General features: G+C 34.8%; 1 protein-coding gene across 1 annotated transcript in view; it reads right to left on the reverse strand.

Moving 5' to 3' along the window:
- LOC105488276 (MAM and LDL receptor class A domain containing 1) overlaps positions 1–24,427 on the reverse strand; it is a 1,027,522-nt gene that overhangs the window by 689,967 nt on the left and 313,128 nt on the right. The window contains exon 3 of the mRNA XM_071070419.1: positions 16,980–17,120. Coding sequence (XP_070926520.1) covers positions 16,980–17,120 — 141 coding nt within the window. The remainder of the gene's footprint in view (positions 1–16,979; positions 17,121–24,427) is intronic.

Below are 24,427 nucleotides of genomic sequence, written 5' to 3' on the forward strand. Positions count from 1 at the left end.
AAATCCTGTTGCATGCTACAGAGTAACCAATTGGTTCAAAGGAACTCAAAAAAGGAGAATTTTTAACAGTGAGATAATATCAGTTCTCAAGAACGTTCAAAAAAATCAGGCTGTAGGAATGGATCATCATAACAAGATCCAAGGCTTGCAGCAAATGTTAAAATGTCAAAACTTATGGAAATATGAAAATGCACTAATTTCTGACAAAAAGCATAGTTTAATTCAGATAATACAGAGCAAATAGTAGTATTAGATACAAACCTCTTCAAGTTGATAATTTGACTATTTATTAAATTCTGTTTCCTTTGAATCATAAGTTTTGACTCATACCAATTTATTAAGCTAGCAAGCTCAACAGAACCAGGTAATATTTGCTAAAATAGTATCACTTAAATAATACCCTCAAATAGTAATCCCTTCTCATTACTAGCAAGTTGTACATGGATGCTACCATATCCACTTATGTCTGACTTCAGTGACAAAGGGCTATGTGAGTCACTTTAGGAGATGATAAAATATATAGTAAACCACAAGAGTACTGTCAATGAAAATGCCAGAATAGAGACCTCTGAAACTTTTGCCCCCACAAAATCAATTTTAAAACTGGCAAAAAAGTCAGAATCAACTTGTCTGGAACTCTGGAAATCAGCCAAGCTTTTTGGGAATTTGGAGGGCTTTTATTCAACAAATGGCTAAATCTCAGTTTTAAAAAATGGTGAGCTTTATGGGCTTTAACTTGCCCTAGTCTCATTGCCCACTCTCCAGTTTCACATTTAACTTTGAAAAATAGCAGCTTGCATTCCTGTGCAGCCTGGCAGCCACAAGAATGAGTAAAATGGTGCTAGACCTTTTTCAAAGCCTCATTCTCAAATAATTGTCATTAGTTGATCTGTCTTTTGGTTCCCTGAAAGACCACAATTAAAACGCCATCTGAAATTGACCATAATAATAGCTTGCTCAGTATAAAATGCTTTTTCTACATAAGGGGTTTGTTGAAAACAATTACCAGCAAGTGTTATAACTTCATAGTCACCTGAGGCAGTGTGTAACAGTTGGTGAAAATAACAAACTAATAGAATGAGACATTGATAGAGAATTTTAAAAGTTCCAACATATCCCTGCAAATCTAGCCAGACATGGGCATGTGTAGGGCTGTACACATGCTCTGGAAATACCTGAAAAGACCCTAAGCCCTAACATCTGGCTTATATTGAGGTTCTATGAAACCAGGAAATGGAAGCTAAGGCAGAGTTATCAGCTGCCTGGATGAGTATGGAAAGTGCACCCCAACATACACACAGAGTCCCTCAGCAAAACATAGAGATTTATTGGTCCCAGGCTGCTTTGGTCTGAATGTTTGTGCCCCTGCACACACACACATTCATATGTGGAAGCATAATCTTTGGAGATGAGACTTTTGGGATGTGAGTAGATCCTGAAGGTAGAGTCCTCAAGGATGGATTTAATTCATTTATACAAGAAGGACTAGAGAGTTGCCTTGCCCCTTCCACCATGTGAGAACTCAGCAGGATAGTACTGTCCTATGAACCAGGAAGTGGTCCCTCATCAGACACTTCAATCTGCCAGTGCCTTGATCTTGGACTTCCCAGCCTATAGAACTGTGAGAAATAAATTTCCATTGTTTATAATCTACGCAGTTTATGGCATTTTGTTCTAGCAGCCAAAATGGACTAAAACAGTGACATCTAAGAGACTCTCAGTAAAGTTACTAAATTAACAACAAAACAACTATAACTACAACAAACAGTAACAGAAGCAAATGTGTGGGAGTTTTTGGGAGACTGAGCATCTGATTTCCAGAGGTCCAAGAGTATATTGTTTTAAATGTCTAGGATTTTTTTTTTAAGTGAGAAATGCAAAGAAACAAGAAGATATCTCCCATGTAGAGAGAAAAAAAGAAAAGCAATCAATATACAATGTCTCTGAGAAAGGCCAGATTTCAGATTTGTTAGACAAAGACTTTAAATCAGTTATGTCAAATATTTTCAAAGAGCTAAGGAAACTGTATATAAAGAACTACAGAAATCATAAGAATAATGTGTCATAAAATAGAGAATATTAATAAAGAGGTAGATATTATATAATCAATTATAATCATTATATAACTGATAAAAATCAATAATAATAACAGGTTATGGGCACAATATGTAATGATATAATTTGTGGCAATAACAGCATAAAGAAGAAGTGAGCAGAAGTATATAAGATCAAAATTTTGTATATTATTAAAATTACACTGGCATTAATCCAACCTAAGTTTTCATAGATTAAAATGTTAAATGTAATCCCTAAGGCAACAACTAATAAAATAATTCAAAAATATATAGTAGAAAAAGAAAAGGATATTAATATAATACACTAGAAAATATCTATTTAACAAAATAAGGTAGTAATGGAGGAACAGAGTAATAAGAAAAAAACATAAGTCATACAGAAAACAAGTAGGAAAATGGCAAGAAACAACCTATCACTGTGATGATAGGTGTAAATCATAATTATATAATATGCAAATAGATTAAATTCTTAAATCGAAAGTAAGAAGTTGGCATATTGTATAAAAACATGATCTAACCACATGTTGTCTACAAGAGACACATTTTAGATTCAACCACAGAAAAAGGTTAGCAGTAAAAGGATATAAAAGACATACTATATAAACAATAACAAAAAGAAAGCTGAAATGGCTATATGAAATTCAGAAGAATGATTTTCTTTCTTTTCAGCTTTTAAGTTCTGGGGTACACGTGCAGGATGTGCAGGTTTGTAACCCAGGTAAACGGGTAAACGTGTGCCATGGTGGTTTGTTGCACAGATCAATCCCTCACCCAGATATTAAGCCCAGCATCCATTAGCTATTCTTCCTGATGCTCTACCTCCCTTCTCCCCTCCTGACAGGTCCCAGTGTCTGTTGTTCCCTGCCATGTGTCCATGTGTTCTCATCATTGAGTTCCCACTTATAAGTGAGAACATGTGGTATTTGGTTTTCTGTTCCAGCATCAGTTTGCTGAGGATAACAGTTTCCAGCTCTATCCGTGTCCCCGCAAAGGACATGATCTCATTCCTTTTTACGGCTGCATAAAATTCCATGGTGTATATGTACCACATTTTCTTTATCCATTCTATCACTGATGGGCATTTGGGTTGATTCCATGTCTTTGCTATTGTGAACAGTGCTCCAATGAACATATGCATGTATGTGTCTTTATAATAGAATCATTTATATTTATTTATACCCAGTATGTGCAGTAATGGGATTGCTGAATCAAATGGTACCCAGTAATGGGACTGTTGAATCAAATGGTATGTCTGGTTCTAGATCTTTGAGGAGTTGCCACACTGTCTTCCATAGTGGTTGAACTAATTTACATTCTCATCCACTATGTAAAGCATTCCTTTTTCTCTGCATCCTCGCTAGCATCTGTTGTTTCTTGACTTTTTAATAATCACCATTCTGACTGGTATGTGATGGCAATCTCATTGTGGTTTTGATTTGCATTTCTCTACTAATCAGTGATGTTGAGGTTTTTTTTCATATGTTTGTGGGCCACATGAATATTTTATTTTGAGAAATGTCTGTTCATGTCCTTTGCCCACATTTTAATGGGGTTGTTTTTTTCCTGAAAATTTGTTTAAGTTTCTAGTAGACTCTGGATATTAGATATTTGCTGGATGGATAGAGTGAAAACATTTTCTCCCATTCTATAGGTTTTCTGTTCACACTGATGATAGTTTCTTTTGCTGTGCAGCAGCTCTTTAATTAGATCCTATTTGTCAATTTTTGCTTTTGGTGCTATTACTTTCAGTGCTTTCATCATGAAATCTCTGCTCGTGTCTATGCCATGAAAGTTATTGCCTGGATTTTCTTCTAGAATGTTTACAGTTTTGGGTTTTACATGTAAGTCTTTAGTCCATCTTGAGTTAATTTTTGTATAAGGTATAAGGAAGGGGTCCAGTTTCAATTTGTTGCATATGGATAGCCAGTTCTCCCAGCACCATTTGTTAAATAGGGAATCCTTTCCCCATAGCTTGTTTTTGCCAGGTTTGTCAAAGATCAGATGGTTGTAGATCTGTGGTCTTAATTCTGAGTTCTCCATTATGTGCCATTGGTCTATGTGTCTGTTTCTGTACCAGTACCACGCTCTTTGGGTTACTGTAGCCTTGCAGTATAGTTTGAAGTTGGGTAGCATGATGCCTCCAGTTTTGTGCTCTTTGTTTAGGACTATCTTGGCTATTTGACCTACTTTGGGTTACATACTAATTTTAAAATAGTTCCTTCTAATTTTGTGAAGAATGCCAATGGTAGTTTAATGGGAATAGCATTAAATCCATAAATTACTTTGGTCAGTATGGCCATTTTTACAATACTGAGTCCTCCTATCCATGAGCATGGAATGTTTTTCCATTTCTTTGTGTCCTCTCTGATTTCTTTGAGCAGTAGTTTGTAGTTCTCCTTGAAGAGTTCCTTCACTTCCCTTGTTAACTGTATTCCTCTGTGCTTTTTTCTCTTTGCGACAATTGTGAATGGAAGTTCATTCATAACTTGGCTATTTGCCAGATGTTAGGATATAGGATTGCTAGCAATTTTTGCACATGGATTTTGTATCTTGAGATTGCTGACATTGCTTATCAGCTTAAGGAGTTTTTGTGCTGAGAAAATGGAGTTTTCTAGATATAGAATCATGTCTGCTGCAAACAAAGATAATTTGAGTTCCTCTCTTCCTATCTGAATATGCTTTCTTTCTTTCTCTTGCCTGATTACCCTGGACAGAAGACAGAATTGTTATTAGAGACAAAACAGGGCATTTTATAATGACAAATGAGTCAACCAATCAAGAATATATAAAAACTATAAACATCTCTGCATGTAAAAACAGAGCCCTGAAATGTGTGAAGCAAAAGCTAAAATAATTGAAAAGTAGACCATTTTACAATAATAGTTGCAGACTCTAATACTCTACCTTCAAAAATAAATATATAGAACTATTAGATAAAAGATCAGCAAGAAAATAGAATACTTGAGCAATTCTATAAACCAACTAGACCTAACAGATACATAAGGCACACTTACTCTATCCAACAACAAAAGAATATATATGATTCTAAAGCACACACAGAACATTCTCCAAGAAAGAGAATATTTTAGGTCATAAAACAAATCTCAATACATTTAAGAGCAGACAAATCATACAAGTATGTTCTCCAGAAATAATAGAATGATTTAAATTAATAACAGAATTAAATTAGAAAAATTCACAAATACGTAGAATTAAATAACAGTCTCCTAAATAACCAATAGGCTAAAGAATAAATTGCAAGAGATGTTAGAAAATACTTTACATACATGAAAATAAAAATACAACATATAAAAATGGATGGGATGCTGTTATCTCAGTGCTTAGTAAGAAATGTATAGGTATAAATGCCTAAATTTAAACAAGGAAAGATCTAAACATTAATAATAAGAAGCTAAAAGAAGAGCAAACTAAACCCAAAGCAAGCAGAGGAGGAAAATAATAAGTATTAGAGAAGAAATAAATAAAATAGGAAATAGAAAAACAACAAAAAAATTAAGAAACAAAAGTTCGTGGAAATATCAACAAAACTGACAATCTTTTCACTAGATGAACCAAGAAAAAATAAAATTAAATACTCAATTTACTAAAATGAAGAGTGAACAAGGGTCAGAATTTCTAACCTTACATAAATAAAAACAATTACAAGGGAATACTATGAAAAATTTTATGCTACCAAATTAGATAACCTAGATGATGGGCAAATTTCTAGAAAGATACAAACTACCAAAACCAATTCAAGAAGAAATAAAAAATCCAAATAGACTCTAAAAAGTAAAGAGAATAAATTGGTAATCAAAAATCTTTCCACAAATGCTCCAGCATGAAAGGCTTACTAGTAAATTATATGAAACATTTAAATGATTAACACTAATACTTCACCAACTCTTATAAAAAACAAAAGAGGAGGGAACACTTCCCAACTCATTCTATAAAGCCACTATTACCTTAATAAACCAAAACCAGACAAAGACATCACAAAAAAAGGAAACAACAGACCAACATATCTGATGAATATACATCGAGCAACACATTTAAAAAATTTTTCACCATGGTCAAGTGGAATTTATCCTAGGAATGCAAAATTGGTTCCACATATAAAAATCAATCAATACAGACACCATATTGATCAAGTAAAGAAAAACCACACGACCATGACAATAGATGCAAAAAAAGATATGACAAGGTCTTAACACTCTCTTATAATAAAAGAAACACTCAGCATACTAATAATAGAAGGAAACATGCTCTGCTTGATAAATGGCATATATAAAAAATTTACAGCTAATATCATACCTAATGGTAAAAGACTGAAAAAGATTCCCCTAATAGGAAAAAGACAAGGCTGTCTGTCACCACTTCTAGTCAACATTGCACTGGAGTTTCTCTCAGACAATTAGGCAAGGAAATAAAATAAAAAGCACCCAGAATGAAAACAAAAGTAAAATTATCTCTATTTGTAGATGACATGATCTTGTATATAGAAGATCCTGATAAACCACCAAAAAATAAATTAATTAAAAACTATTAGAGCTAATAAGTTGGTAAGTTTATAGGATATAAAATCAATATACAAAAACCAGTTTCATTTCTATACACTGGCAAGGAACAATATAAAATAAAATTAAGAAAAAATCTCATTTAATGTTGCCTCAAAAACAATAAAAGACTTAGGAATAACTGTAATAAATAAAAAGCAAGATTTGTACAACAAAAATTTAAAAAATACAATGTTGAAAGAAATCAAAGAAGACCTAAGTAAACAGAAAGACATGATGCATGATAGGTTGGAAGACTTAATATTGTTAAGATGACAATAGTTACCAAATTTATCTACCAATTCAATGCAATTCCTCTCAAAATTCCAACGACCATTTTTGCAGAAATGTGCAAATTAATACTAAAATACATATGGAAATGGAACAAACACAGAATAGACAAAAAAATCCTGAAAGAAAATAACAAAATTATAGGACTTACTCGTCCCTAGTAATTTCCTTTCAAACTACAGTACACGGCTGCAGTAATCAAGAAGGTAGTGTGGTACTGGCATAAGTATAGGCAGAAAGATCAATGCAATCGCATTGAAAGTTCAAAAGTAAAACAGTACATCTATGAATTTTGACTGTGTTAAGATAATTCAGTGGGGAAAGTATAGAGTTTTCAATATATGGTGCTCAGACAACTGGATAGGTACATTCAAAAGTGGATACCTCATACCATATTAAAAATTAACTAAAGATGGATTAAAGACCTAAGTATAAGATATAAAGATATAAACTGTTAGAAGGAACTATAGGTATAAGTCTATGACCTTGGATTAGGCAATGGTCTCTTAGATACAACACCTAAAACAAGAGCAGTTATATAAAGAAGTAAATAAATAAAGAAGTAAGTACATAGATAGATGTACTATGAGAGAGAGATGGACGATGAGTAGACAGATAATTAAATTTGACTTTATCAAAATTACACATGCTAGGTCAGTAGGGGCAAGTGGCATTAATGGAAGATAGATCCTTAATTTTGGGCATGATCTAAAGGAAAACAATGAAAATAGAAGTAAGAATAAAAAAAATTAAACATATAAATGAAAAACTAGAGGAACTGGAACCATGTAAAAGAGAAAAAAGAAAACCCAGGGATTTTCCCATATATCATACCATTAATTAGTGTTTAAGGAGAATCCAGGTCTCTAGATGACTTTTAGAATTGTTCCTCTTTACCCAGTAAAAGGGAGATTTTACTCAGTGCAAACGTTCATTATTAGCAAGAATAGACAATCAAGAAAATATAAACCTTTCTTTCCCTAAAAATTTTGAAAATTAGTGTACTCATTTTATATTGCTTCCATAACAAATTACTACACACCCCGTGGCTTAAAACAACACAAATGTATTATATCACAGCTTCTATAGGTCAAAAGTCCAGGCATGGTGTGGCTTAGCTGGTTCTTTTCTTAGATGCACAAAAGGCTGAAACAGAAGTGTAGGTTGGCTGTGCTACCTTCTGAAGGCCCTGAGGATGAATATGCTTTCAAGTTCATTCAAGTGGCTGGCAGAATTCAATTCCATGCAGCCATAAGAATTCAATTCCACACAGCCTTAAGACTGAGATCCCTGCATCTTTGCTGGCTGTTAACCAGTGATTGTTCTCCAATTTTAGTGGCCCCTGTATTACTTTCTTGTGATCCTCTTTCTTCATTTCCAAAGCTAGCAATGCAGGTCAAGTCCTCAAACTTCAAATCTCTCTAATCTTCCCTTCTGCCTCAGTTCTCCTGCCTTCCACTTCTGCTTTTAAGGTCTCATGTGATTACACTGAGACCACTTGAACAGTCCAAGATAATCTTGTGATTTTTGAGGTCAGTTGATTAGTAACCCATTTACGAAATCTCTTCACACAAGTGCCCAGATTAATGTTTGATTGAACAACTAGAGGATAGGAAATTGGGGTGGGGTGGGGAGGCGCAGATTTTATAATCTGCCTGCCACAATTACGTAGACAATAATTTAATTCTCTTTTTCCATTTGCAATATACCAAGGTATTGATCAAAATCTGTAAAGCTTAGCTAAAGTAGTTTGAGTCTCTGTAAGCTTCCTGGACTAATTCACTTGTAAGATACTTAAAAACAAATTACTGTTCATCATACTTCCCAGAGTTCATATGTAGGTAATTGACATCTATTGGGTACATTCCAACCAATTTCATTAGTAAAGTATCATGATCACACTCATTTGACAGAATCTCATTCAAATGACCCTCAGATCATGGTTCAAAATATGCATCTTCTGAAATTTGTAATATTTTAATTTTAATATACTATTATGAGATTTTTATATATTTCTGTTGAGCATGAATTTTTTTCAATTGTGTCTAAATTAATTTGAAGAATATATCATCTACAAATTCAACAAATAATCAAGCCACCTGCCTATAAAAATAAAAATTGCCAAATGAAAAGCAAATGATGCATAGAAAAATATATCTATTTTTCAATAGAGAAATTAGGGAATATATCATTTTTAGCTCTCATAGGAACTCTAAGATATTTGACAGCTTGACTATTAATATTTTATTGCAAAATTTCATTGATATGGTATCAGTTAATTCAAATAAGTATCTAAGTTGTCAAGTATGACATATAACTCTGAATTTGAAATAAGTGGAAAAATAGAACAAATATATTATCCAATACACAAAAGATGTCAAGATTGTTGAGGGACTATGAAAATCTCACATAGTTCACCCATTTCAAATTCATGTACACACACAGACAGACATCAAGGACCTTGGCAATATTAACTCAACAATGAAAGCATTTGTGCAAGAAACTAAAGCTCTCTGGAAAATACTGCTTGAGGCAGAAGGAATCCTTAAGCACCAAATATGCATGTCCTTGAAATTCCTTACACTATTCCTCAACCACTGCTATTATATCCATCAATGTCCCTCATTTCTGCTGCCTGGTTGGACAGTGGCAGAATACGACTGTCAACTGTGAAGCAGTTTGGGTATAGGAGGAAAAAGAAGGCAAGGAAACAGTTCAGGTGAGCAAAATCAGTAACCTGTGGATGACATAATTCTTGACATTCACAACATACACTTTGAGCCTATCTTCTTTATTTCCAGTCATTTCTAGTCATAGTAGACTTCTATGTCATCGCCTGAGCACAGCAACTATCTCCACCTCGTCCTTACGTGGTTCTTTCCATTTGAAATATCATTTCTCTCATCTCTCCATCCATTGAACTACTACTCATGTTTCAACTATTTTCTCAAATGCTCTTTTGCTTTCTGGAGTCAGAATTTGTCTCTAGTCTCAGAGAAATTTATTCAAACCCATATTTTGTACCTTGTTCTTTCTCCCAATAAGTAATTGTTTTATTCCCAAACATGTATCTCAAAGACATCACAAACACCTTGATATATAGCCTGTAACTTAATACAGGTTGAGTATTTCTTACCTAAAATGCTTGGGACCAGAAGTGTTTTGGATTTCAGATTTTTTCAGATTTTGGGATATTTGCACATACATTACAGATGGGATACAAGTCTAAACATAAAATTCATTTATGTTTAATATACACCTTATTCACATAACCTGAAGGTAATTTTGTACAATGTTTTAAAATAATTTTGTGCAAAAAACAAAGTCTCTGCACATTAAACCATCAGAAACCAAAGGCGTCAGGTACAGAATTTTCCACTTGTGGCATCATATTGGCACTCGAAAAGTTTCCAATTTGGGAGCATTTTGGATTTCAGATTTTTGGATAAGGGATGATAAACCTGTAGTCCTTATTATCTTAACAACATTATCATGATGTCTTACACTGGAATTAATAAAAGCTTTTGCATTGAAATTAACAATAATAATCAGTATATATAAATCTAACAACATAAATATACATATGTAATAAATTTTTATTTTAATAATTTTACCTTTAAAATAACACAACTACCATACTAAAAATGGGGTAAGAGGTCTGGTGTGGTAGGTCACGCCTGTAATTCCAGCACTTTGGGAGGCCAAAGTGGGCAGATCACTTGAGGTCTGGAGTTCAAGACCAGTCTGGCCAAAATGGTGAAACCCCATCTCTAATAAAAATACAAGGATTAGCCGGGCATGGTGGCACATGCCTATAATCCCAGCTACTCAAAAGACTGAGGCAGGAGAATGGCTTGAATCCGGGAGGGGGAAGTTGCAGTGAGACGAGAGCATGCCACTGCACTCCAGTCTGAGTGACAGAGTAAGACTCCATTTAAAAAAAAAAAAAAAACAGGGTAAACGAGAAAAAGACACTGTAATTCCATTTCGTTAACACATCTTGTTTGTACTCTCAGTACAAGTAAGCACTAAACATATTTATTTTAAAGAAAGAGGACTGACTACTATAACAAAATTTCCCCCTTAATTGAAAGTTCAGATACATGTTTAAATAATAGCATAATAAAGCTGATTCTGATACAGAAACAAAGTTTGCTTCACTTATGTTTGTTATAAATGTGAACACTGGGCACTAAAATTAAGATTATAATGTATCTGTGTTCTTAGAGGAAGAATTATATTCTTTATTCATTTATGTCCAATATTGAATAGTGTCAGACATAAAATGCTCAATTAATGTTTATTGTGAACAGACCCAGGGGCAGCAAACTATAACCCACAGACAAATCCATCTGCCACCTAATTTTGCATATCCTACAGTTAAGAAGCATTTTTACATGTTTAAATCATTGAAAAATTCAAAAAAAAATTTTAAACATGTAAAAATGATATTAATTATACATTTCCATGTTCATAAACAAAAGGTTAACATAACACAGCCATGCTTAATCTTTATGTATTGTGTATGTATGACTATTTTTATAGAGTAGATGGCAGAGTCGAGTTTTTGGGATATGGACCATATGGCCCAAAAAGTCAAAAATAATTACTATCAGCCCTTTCAATGAAAAGCATGCAGATGCCTGGAATAGATGAGCTGTTCAATGGAAATTTCTCAGATTACAAACAACATAGATGCTCCCAAACAACATCTGCAAAGCACATACATTGTATCCTTGTCACATTGTGAGCTTTTAAATGCGTACGTGCAGACAAGAAAACAGTTGCTAGTTGCTTTTTTCTAACTCTTAATATATAATCATAAGTACGTGTAAATGGTTTATGTCTCTATCACCAGATTGCAAGTTCACCAGGGACAAGAGCTGAATTCTTGTTCACTTTTATATCTTCAGGTCCTGGAAGAGCATGTGGAGCAATGCAGATGTTCAGTAAAGAGTTTTCAAAGTAAATATAGAAAGGAATGAAAGGACATTAAATTTTCACTGATTTAAAAATAAACAGATATTCAGACCATAAAGGCTGCAGAAACATAATCTAGAGAGTGAGAATGTGGGATTCTTGTCTCCCTGTTTGGTCTTTTACAATTTCTTCTTAATAAAAGAACCCAACTCAACCTGTATGTAGCAGAGCCTACATATTACTTAGGAGTGGATTATGGCTAAGTTTCCCTTCAGAAAGGGCAACATAGAGCAGCTTAGGGGATGCTGGTGTTCACTCAGTTGGGAAACTCAGGGATTGACATAATGACTATGGTAGAAAAACAAGAAAAATCTATAAGCTGGGACACAAGAGTACTTTGAGATAAAGAGAGGAGGCATTATTTTTAAGGGATAGGTAACTTAGGTGAAGGGATCACAGCAAATTCCATTCTGTCAGGCTTTGGCATAGGGTCCGGCTGCAGCTGCAGGTGGAGTGCAAGGCTAAAACTCTGAGAGAAGGGCTGCTCTCTCCTTGGCCTGAGGAACTAGGAAGGGAAACCTGGAATAGCCAGGTATGACCAAAAAAAGAGAAATTTTATAAAGAAGAGAGCCAGAAAAAAATAATAAAAAGAGTGCCCCAATGTTCTATGAATAATCTCTGTCCAAGTCTCTGGCCAAAACGGAAACCTGTATGTGCAGGGAGCCCTTCTAGCAGCTAAGCCTAGAGGAATTGAATTGATATTTGGACTGCTGCCCAGAGCAGAAAAAAGTTTGTCATTTGAGGCTAGACCTGGTGACTCATGCCTGTAATCCCAGCACTTGGGGATGCTGAGGCAGGATCACCTGAGGTCAGGAGTTCAAGACCAGCCTGGTCAACATGGAGAACCTCATCTCTACTGAAAGTATAAAAATTAGCCAGGAGTGGTGGCGCATGCCTGTAATCCCAGCTACTCGGGAGACTGATGCAGGAGAATTGCTTGAACCTGAGAGGCAGAGGCTGTAGTGAGCTGAGATCATGCCACTGAACTCCAGCTTGGGCAACAGAGCAAGACTCTGTCTCCAAAAAAAAAAAAGAAAAAAAAATAGTTTGCCATTTGAGTCTATGCTACTTAATCACTTGCTTAAACAAATTATCACCATGCCTCAAAAAAAATACAACACATCCCAGAGCCTCCATTCACACATGCAGGATAAAACTCAAAATTATATGACAAAGAACTAGGATGACATAATCACACATGGGAAAATGTAATCAGCAGCAGGTAAATCTGAGATGATGCACACAAGGATTTTAAAACTTCCAACATAATTATGCATAATGAAGTAAGGGAAAATATTCTTATCATGAATGAAAAGGTAATGGAGAAATTTTTATTTTAACTAAAACAACCAATTAAAAATTTTGGAACTGAAAAACAGAGTACAGGCAATCCCTGACTTATAATGGTTCCACTTAAGATTTTTCTGCTTTATGATGGTGCAAAAGTGATATATATTCAGAGGGACATAACCACTCTATTTTCACTTTCAGTACAATATGCAATAAATTACATGAGGTATTCAATATTTACTGTGAAATAGGCTTTGTGTTAGATGATTTGACCCAACTATAGGCTAACGTATATGTTCTCGGCAAGTTTAAGGTAGGCTAGGCTTAGCTATGATTCTCAGCAAGTTAGGTATATTAAATGCATTTTCAATTTATGATGGATTTATTGAGATATAACCCTATTATAATTTGAGAAACATCTGTAGTTGATTTCTTTTTTAATCACTGCATAGGATTATCAGTAGAATGAAGATAACAAAGGAAAAAATCACAGAACTTGAGGATGTATCAATTGCAATTATGCACTCTGAAAAACAGAAAACAAAATCAAAATATATGGTGAAGCCTCATCTAACAGCCTGTTAGACTTACAGATGATTGTAATACAAAAAGGAAATGAAAGAGAGAATGGGTCAGAGCTATTTGAATAAACAAGAGCAAAATACTTTTCAAAATTGGCCGATAGCATACATTTCAGATTCAAGAAGCTTAGTTAACATAAGTATGATAAAATTTAAAATGCTTATGCTGAAATCCAACAATAAAGACCAAATTTTGAAAGCATCAAAACAACAGATATATTACACACAGAAAAAAATGAAATTGTGGATATCACATTAGAAACTAGGTGAAGACAACAAAATAATGTCTTTAAAGTACTAAAAGAAAAAAAAGACCATGAAAAATTATATATTCAGCAGGAATACATTTCAAGAATGACGGCAAAATAAAAACATTTTGAGGAGGAAAAACTAATATAATTTATCCTTAACAGAACTGCACTACAAGAAATACTAAAGGAGTTTCTTCAAGCTGCAGAGAAATGATACCAGAAACAAATTCAGATAGTTAGAAGAAATAAAGACTGCTGCAAATAATAAATATGATAAAAGAATATCTTCTTCTTCATTCATTTTAATGCTGTCTAAAGCAATATTATAACATTGATTTGTAGGGTTTATAATATGTAGAGATTATAGACACAATATATGTGAACACTGTAGAACAAAATAAAAATATCAGATGCTATTTCATAGTGTACATGTTTCATAATATATGAATTTTAGATCTAACAATGGATCAGAATAACAAAAGTTCTAATATCCTCATTTAAAACTGATTGTAAATGCCCAAATTAGAAAATAATAATTTGTGGCATAATGGGAAATATTTTTTCAAATAAATTGTTTTTTAATCTTTGATAGACTTAAAGTGAATTATACATTAAAAACCCCTTTATCATCTTTAATATCAGCTGAGCTTCAGAATTACTTAAAACTTTCATATTTGTATTCCCATCTTTAAAAGTAGTTTTACCATCCTTACAAAGATGTATTTGATTTTGTTGTAGTACTACTATTTTATCTAAATGCAATGTTACATTGTTTTAAAAATTAGTACTACATTTTAACCATTCTTTCCCTGAGCTTTACTAGATTTCAAATATCGACAACAGTGATGTTTTTAATGTTCTAATCGATTCTCAAACTTGCCACTCAAGGCATTGATTACATAATGAAAAATATAATTTTGGAGCACTGGCAAATCATTTCAAGAGTAAGTTAATCAAAAATTTGGTTAATACTTATGAAATAAGAATTTTTGAGTAAAGACAGGATTCAGACCATTTTTCTATAAATATTTTCCAATAGCTAATATCTACAGCCAGAACACTTGCTTACTTAAAATTATTGCTAGAGAATACTTACATGTTAACATTTAATTGTATTAGTAAGAGATGCATGACTATTACCAAAGTTACCAGCCTTCAATTAGTTATGCAGGCAATATTTTGTCTCTTTTTCCTATGCAGCTTGCATTATTATTATCTTTGTTTTACAGATGAGGAAACTGAGACTACAAAACTAGCGGAATGGCAAGGCTGGAATTCAAACCCATCTAGTCTGATTCCAGAGATTTTAAGTCAACCCAGATGATATCGTTCTATGGCATCTGCCCATACAACACCTCAGTTTTGATGTGGATTGCCCCCATTTTATCTCTTGACTAGGCAATCAAAAATATGCATGAAAAAAAAATGAGGGAAAATGGCAGACAGGAAAGAGAGAGAGAAGAAAATTGGGAAGCACAGTGTCTTCTGAAGTTATTTAACTCCGCAGTAAGCAGGCAAGCAAGAGGCATTCAGTAAGAGCCATCAACAAACAAAAGCCTAGAGTAAATAAATATGTGCTGTGAAAAACCTTCTGAGTAAAAGAAAGAAACAGAGGAGAGGTACTAAAGGAGAGACATATGGAATCAGCCATCTGTAAGACTGCAATGGCCGTTAGGTTGGGAGCAAGATTCACTATCACCATCTAACATAACTAAATCTGTAATAAAAGTTCCCTATGTTGCAGTTAGTGCTTGTTACTATTTGTGAGGCTGGTCCCTTTTTGGTAATAAAACTGGATGATTCCTAAAAATTGTTAGGAATTCTAAACAAAAATAATTTTTGACATTAAAGCCAAACAAATTAAGAAACTCCATCTTATCAATGTAGAGGTAAAATTAGCAACACCAAAATTATTCAGAAATGGACTAAACATCTACTTTTTTGAGTGCTGGGTTTTCTATAATAAGCTCTATCCATAATTTCTCATGTAGTTCTTAACCATCCTAAAAATTTAGCATCATTATTTCCTCTCTTAAAGTTGTGAAAAATAAGGTTCAAAAATTAATTTAAGATTTTACAGCTAGGGAAGGACAGACCAGGGAGTCTAATCCACATGTGTAATAGTTATGAAAACTCTGCCAAACTAACATCAAATGCCTGAATAATTGCTTGTTTCAAATTACCTCTAGGGTAATACTAACCATATTTTAACATTAATTGAATTTATTTGAGGGAAGTATCACTTATAAAAATAACTAGCTTTTAGTTGTGCCAGGAAATGTGTTCCTTCTTTTCCTAGCATGTGTAAAGCCATCAGATGAGGGCAGGCATGGAGTCCATTTTTGCTCTCTAGTACATCTTAAACACCCAGTACCTGATGTTGAATGAATGGAGTTCATTAGTTAATAAATGAAAAAGTTTCTGGCTCACTCCAGAGCTACGTCAAAGTCTACAGAGCAGTTCAGCAGAGCTTTCCAGTCAACTTGATTTAACAAGTGGTACTAGACAGAGCTGAAACCAGTCCAGCCAAAATAAAAGAAATTTGTCAAATTAAGCTGTGTATATTGTCCCAAAGCTAAAACCAGTACAGCCAAAATAAAAGACATTTGACTGTCTAATTAATCTGGGTATATTTTCCCATTTACATTTTACAATTTCCATAAAGAGTAAGAAAAACTGGAAAATTCCAGTTATCTAAATAGGCCCATTGGAATCCCAGGAACCCAATTGTGAGAATCCGATGTGACATTTTAAAATCATAAATATTTCGAAACTGGTTAAAGAATGTATAAAATTGGGCATTTTAACTACTAATATGTAGTTAGATTCTACTTCCCTAATTAAATATTTGGGGGGAAAGGAAGAAACAGAGGTGGAAAAGAATGAAGAAGGAAGGGAGGGAAGGAAGGAAAGGAGGAAGGGAGAGAGGTGAGAAAATAAATTTAAAGCATTTACCAGACACATCACCATTGTGATCATAAAACGGAGGTGATAGACTGGTCATCCCATTTCTCTTTGTCCAATGAGGTTGCAGACTCTGATCTTCAGTCATGTTACAGAGACCATCCTCAAAATCACATCTTTCATAATTCAAGCCTAATGAGAGAGAAGAGAAATTGGTTTTCACAACTGTGTTTGGCTTTTTAAAAAATAAGACAATAGCAGAAAAATAAAGTTTAGCAACAAATGACAAATGTAAGTTAACATAAGAATTATTCCTTACAAATCTAAGTCTACTTTATTAATGCAAAGCTTTTCATGCATCCAATATTCTAGTAAGTTACCGCAACAAAAAACAGTGTGTTCAAATAGAAAGAATGCCACACGACACAGGGTCAGAAGACTGAGGATCTAATCCTGATTTTGATTCTTACTGAGTGTCTTAGCTTAACTATTCAAACATAGCAAGCCATTCCTTTATTTGCAAAATCAGAACAATAAATAAAAATGCAGTTGGCCCTCCATGTCTATGAATTCCTCATCTGTGGATTCAATCAATGGCAGATCAAAAATATTCAGGAAAAAAATGCATCTGTACTGAACACATACAGATTTTTTCTTGTTATTTCCTAAAGAATACAGTATATCAACTATTTACATAGTGGTAATATTAACATTGTCTGAGGTATTATAAATTGTCTAGAGACGATTTCAAGTATACAGAAAGATATGCATAGGTTATATGCAAATACTACATCATTTTATATCACAGGCTTGCTATCCATGGAGAGCAAGAGACCATTGGACTTTATAACTCTTAGGTACCATAACATATATGGAATTATTATTAAGGTTACATCTTAAAACTTCATGCCATGCAGGCATATCAGAATTTCAGGTTTTGGCAGATCAAATCACAGACACCCCGCTGATGAAAACTCAACCATTAGTGGCCGAGACATACTCCTGAAATTACGTACAGCACCTCATCATTGAATCTCAGTGTTTGAGGAAAGTTTAGTGTTTTAAATCACAACAAAGACATTTCTGACTCTTTCTCTGGGTGATCTAAGAGGCTAGGGAGAAACAGAAGAATTCAAGCATGTGGTTGTTCCCAATACCTACCCATGTAGGGCTTTATTCTATTATCCAACGTCTAAGAATGTCACATTCTAAAAATAGATGATCTCAACCACAAATGGCCCCTCCCCAGGTTGTGGCCCTCAGCAACTGTAAAGATGGTCCTTTTGAGGTAGGAGAATAGCAGGACTTGTTTTATGGTCTCAACCCTGCTGACCAAAATAGGATCTGGTCGAGTCAGGATAAAGTGAAGAAGCTGGCAGAAACCAGCAGATGGCTACAGAAACAATCCCGAGCTGCTCTCATTGCTCACTAGCATAAGACACTCCTACCAGTGCCATGACAGTTTGCAAATGCCATGGCAATGACCCAAAGTTACCACTCCCTTTCTAGAGGTTTTTTTTTTTTTGAGGCAGAGTCTCGCACTGTCGCCCAGGCTGGAGTGCAGTGGTGCGATCTCGGCTCACTGCAAGCTCCGCCTCCTGGATTCATGCCATTCTCCTCCCTCAGTCTCCCGAGTAGCTGGGACTACAGGCTCCCACCACCACGCCCGGCTAATTTTTTGTATTTTTAGTAGAGACAGGATTTCACCATGTTAGCCAGGATGGTCTCAATCTCCTGACCTCGTGATCCACCCACCTCGGCCTCCCAAAGTGCTGGGATTACAGGCTTGAGCCACCGCGCCCGGCCTCTAGAGATTTCTAAGTAGCCTGCCCCTCAATTTGCATTAACCTACTCCTTGATTTGCATGTATGTAACAATGGGTATAACTACAGTTGCCAACACCCCACAAGCATGGCTCCAGGTGTACTACCTATGAGTTAGCCCTACTCCACATGAAGCAACTACAATTCAATAAAAGACTGATGTTTACCACCACCAGCTTATCTGTGAATTTTTTTTTTTTTTTTTTTTTTTTTTTTTTTTTTTTGAGATGAAGTCTCATTCTGTCACCCAGGCTAGAGTGCAGTGGTAAAATCTCAGCTCGCTGCGACCTCCACCTCCTGGGTTCAAGTGATTCTCCTACCTCAGCCTCCAGAGTAGCTGGGATTACAGGTATGTGCTGCAATGCCCAGCTAATTTTCTTTTGTTTTGTTTTTGTATTTTTAGTAGAGATGAGGTTTCACCACGTTGGCCAACCTGGTCTCCAACTCCTGACTTCAAGTGTTCCACCCATCTTGGCCTCCCAAAGTGCTGGGATTCCAGGCATGAGTCACCATGCCTGGCCTGAATTTTTTTTTTTAATTTTCACAATTCACGTGTAATACTCTTGTTGTAGCCAATATATGTTATATAATGATTTGTTTTCCTTTCCCCTTCTTTTAACCTTTAGTGTAGAATAACATATTCCACAGTAGTAAAAAGGAGCAAAGGATATTCTCCTAATTTCTTTAATCCTCTTTTCAGCTTGATTCAGAGTTGCCTAACAAAACAGCTGTGTAAAGTTATAAGATTACTACAGTGAGCTTGGAGAAAGTAGAAAGAACAAACTTTAAAAAACAGTGGAGATTTTATACTTCCTGTTCCATCACCAGAGCCACTTGGCTTTGAGATTTCAACAGTCTTTTTTTTTTTTTTTTCATTACTTGAACAAAACTGTTGCAGAACGTGGCTTTGAATTGCTTTGAACTTGAACTCTGCATCTGCACAGAAGCAGGCCTTGAGCATGATTTTAATAATTGTTGAACAATTAACTATATATCCAAAGCACTGCCCTATGACTCTGAAACTTCTTTAAGTGAATTCTTTCCTGAGTGAATCCAAGAACCCTCCCAGCCTAAGCCCTAATTTCAGCACTCACCTGCATATCTGCATCACTCTGACAAGTTCCTTCACTTCCTGACTAGTTGCACTAGCTGTAGCTGGAGCAAATATGCTGGTTAATAGTTAAATAGTGCTTGGCAACCCAGTCAAAAGAACATAATTTTCATTTCATCCTATCACAAAACAATTACCTCAATAAAGTGTAGCAATGAGGAATCTTATTATTACAGAATACCACTAGCTGGCAAAATATTTCAAAATAAGGGACCTAGGAGCAAAATCCACAAAACAGGCCACTGGTAATGAGGCTTGTATGTCTGTGGTTTCAGCATCTGTGGATTCAGCCAATCACATGCCATGAAGCCTGCTTCCTCGCCATGGCCTATTTCATTAATTTTACTCCTAGATCCCTTATTTTTAAAAAAATTTGCCCACCAGCTGTATTGTATAATAATAAGAAGAATCCTCATTGCTACAATTTATTGAGGTAATTATTCTGTGCTGAGATTCCACTTGAAGTAACTTATTTCTTATGAAACAAGAAGAAAGCCTCATGAAGCAAGCCTGTTCTTCCATTTTAAAGATGAGAAAACTCAGATAATGTCTTACAGACATTAAGTAACTTGCTCAAGATAGACCAGCTAGTGGGTGCTAATGTCAAGAACAGAACACAAGTTTTTGTACTCCAGAACCATAGCTCTTAAAGCTCTCCTCTGAGGCATAATTATTAATCCACTGTCCCATTTTTATTACTGAACTAGAATTAAAGCTGTATCAGAGCTCCTAGTTGGCCTAAGGAAACTAGTATTTCCAGATAGAGTTGATGTCATTCTCTTCAAAAGCAAAGAAATTCTATTAGTCTATGAATCACACTATGATCAAATACACAATTCCTATAAGGCCTTGGACATACTTAGGATAGCTGGAATATCCAGATTATTACCTTATAGACTCCTAATTATCCAGGGAATCTGATTGAACAAAAAAAGGAACTAAATTATATAGTCACTTGTATATGTGTTTGTGTGTATGTGAGATTCAATTAGCTATGCATGTATTGACATAAGTATGTATCTATTTTCAAGATTCTTTTAGTTCTCAACAATTTTTACAATGATCTGATTATAAAATATTCTAAATTATTTTATCACCATATTTCAACAATTATGTGTATGAAAGGTACACACATTCTCACACAGGTGGTCAAACATTTTTTAAATACCAAGAAATTTTCCTGCAAAAAAATTACTTAGTTGATGTCTGTTTGCAATGTTCTTTGTTTTTTTAATACACAAGATAATTATAATTTTTTAGTGTAAGAACCAGAAAAAAAATAGCTAAATAAAATATTTTTTCATCGAAATAGTCTCAACAGGGGTTCTTTTTGCTATAAAATGAATCCAATGGGCACAGGTTTTCAATTAATTTTTAGCAAAAAAAGCAATCCTGAACATCTAATAACTGCCAGATGACTCAGAAATACATCAGGAAAATTTTCTAAATACTCATTTTCCCCAGTAGAGAACTGCACATTTTAAACAATTCAAATAATTTTCCTTGAATTGTAGCTGGTTTACCTTTAAACTTCATATTCCACACAATCGCATTCAAGTCTGAAACTATCTGCTGTAATAAAATCTGTCACCATGTAGATGACAGCCATCACTAAATAGTGTGAAGTAATAATGCCACAGTTGGACTATATAATGAACAATTAGGAGTGCTATACAGGAACTTATCAGTAGAATCCAAGTTTCTGGACTTTTTGAACTTGTGCAATGTATCACTTTTTTTTCAATTTTATAATCCCAAAGGTCAGATGTACTGCAGTCAAAGAGGGAGGATTGGAAGGTTGCTTGGAAGCCACAATTGTCTCCTGAGTTGGGTTCCACACTGTCAGATTCTCTCATTAAAGAACCACTAAAGAATTCCTCCTAGTTTTGATCTTTAACACGATAATGGAAAGAAAAATATTAAATAATATGCCAAAGCGACAGTCAGCTTGGTGCATGCTTTTGAAAAACTGGGAATGAATAGGATAAAGTTTCCATTGTAGTAATGGTGAAGAAACTCAGATAATCCAGAACTCAGGATTAACTCTGGAAAGTATGGTCTGGGTAAAGCATCACAACGTAATGTTCTTAGAAGACAGAACACAATGTAAGAATTATGAAAAATCTAGCAAAATTATGAAAAATCTAGCAAGGGAAGAGATGAGATAGAAACCACACTTATTTCAAAATCTTCCCTGGGTCAATATTAATAATGTACATTTCTCCTCCTCCTACAGGTTCTATGAGGCACAGTTGCAGTCTTCCCATCAGAGTCCTACTCTTTTTTTTATTATTATGGTAAAATATACATTACATAAAATTTACCATTTTAACCTTTTTTTTTCTTTTTTAGACAGGGTCTTGCTCTGTCACCTAGGCTGGAGTGTGATGGTGCGATCGTGGCTCATTGCAGCCTTGATCTCCCCAGGCTCAAGTGATCCTCCCATCTCAGCCTCCCAAGTAGCTGGAACTACAGGTGCACACCACCACACCCGGCTAATTTTTTGCATTTTGTAGAGATGGAGCTTTGCCATGTTGCTCAGGCTGATCTCAAACTCCTGGGTTCAAGCAATCCACCAGTCTTGGCCTCCCAAACTGTTGGAATTACAGGCATGAGCCACGATGCCTGGCCCATTTTAACAATTTTTAAGTGTAGAGTTCTGGGGTATTCAGTATATTCACATTGTTAAGCAACCATCACCATCATCTATCCCCAGAAGTCATTCCATCTTGCAAAACTGAAACTTCGTACCCATTAAACACCACCTTTTCATTTCTCCCTCCTCAACCCCTGGCAACCACAATTCTACCTTCTGTCTCTATGAATTAGAGTATTGTAGGTAACTCATATAAGAGAAATCATACAGTGGATGTTTTTGTGTGTGTGTTGCTTGTTTCACTTAGCATAATGTCTTCAAGGTTAATCCATGTTGTAGCACATAAAATGTTGTTTATCCATTCATCTATCAATGGACACTTGTGTGGTTTTCAGCTTTGGGCTATTGTAAATAACGCTACTGTGAACATGGGTGTACAAATACCTATTCAATTCCCTGCTTTGGTTTCTTCGGGGTATATATCAAGAATTGAAATTGCTATATCATATGGAAATTCTATTTCTAATGTTTTGAGGAATTGTCATCTGTTTTCCAAAGTGGCTAAAACATTTTACATTCCCAACAGAAAAGCACAAGTGTTCCAATTTCTGCAAATCTTCATATATACATTATTTTCTAGGAGATTTTTTTGAATGGTTATAATAGCCATCATAATGGGTGTGAAGTGGTATCTCATTGTGGTTTTTATTTGTATTTCCCTAATGATGAACAATGTTGACTATCTTTTCATGTGCTTATTGGACATTTATATATCTTTTTAGAGAAATGTCTATTTAGGTCTTTATTCATTTTTTAATTAGGTTATTTGTTTTGTGTCATTGTTGAGTTGTAGTTATTTTTACATTCTGATATTAATCTGTTATCAGATGTATGATTTGCAAATATTTTCTACTACTCCATGGATTGCCTTTTCACTCTCTTGATACTGTCCTTTGATGAACAGAAGTTTTTAATTTCGATGAAGTCAGTGTATCTGTTTTCTTTTGTTGCCTGTGCTGTTAGTGCCATATTGAATATATCTTTACCACATCTAATATTATGAAGCTTGTCTCCTATGTTACTAAGTTTTACAGTTTTAGCTCTTATATTTAGGTCTTCAATCCATTTTGAGGTACTTTGTTGTATATGGTATAAGGTAAGGGTCCAACTCCAATTATTTTGCTTGTGGCTACCCAATTTTCACACCACCTTTGTTGAAAAGACCGTCCTTTCCCCATTGGTCTTGGGTCCCTTCTCAAAACTCACTTGACCATATATTTGAAGGTTTATTTCTGGGCTCTCTATTCTATTCCATGGTCTAGATGTCTGTCTTTATGTCAATACCACACTCGGGTACTGTAGCTTTTTAGTAAGGTTTGAAATCAGGAAGTGTTAGACCTCTTTCTTATTTTCCCAGGTTTTTGTTTTTGTTTTTGAGGTCCCTTGAGATTCCACATGAATTTTAGGATAAATTTTACTACTTTTGGCCGGGCGCGGTGGCTCAAGCCTGTAATCCCAGCACTTTGGGAGGCCGAGATGGGCGGATCACGAGGTCAGGAGATCGAGACCATCCTGCCTAACACAGTGAAACCCCATCTCTACTAAAAATACAAAAAACTAGCCAGGCGAGGCGGCGGGCGCCTGTAGTCCCAGCTACTGCAGTCCAGCCCAGGCAACAGAGCGAGACTCTGTCTCAAAAAAAAAAAAAAATTTTACTACTTTTACAAAAGAAAAATTATTGAAATTTTGACTGAGATTGCACTGAATCTGTAGATTGCTTTGGGTAATACTGAAATCTTAATAATATTAAATCTTCCAATCTATGGACACAGAACATCTTTTCCATTTATATCTTTGTAAATGTCTTTCAACAATGACATAGTTTTCAATATAAAAGATTTTTGTCTCTTTAGTTTATTCCTCAGTATTTTATTCTTCTTGATGCTATTGTAAATGAAATTGGTTTATT

This window comes from Macaca nemestrina, chromosome 9, assembly GCF_043159975.1.
Source record: "Macaca nemestrina isolate mMacNem1 chromosome 9, mMacNem.hap1, whole genome shotgun sequence".
NCBI classification, from domain to species: Eukaryota; Metazoa; Chordata; class Mammalia; order Primates; family Cercopithecidae; genus Macaca; species Macaca nemestrina.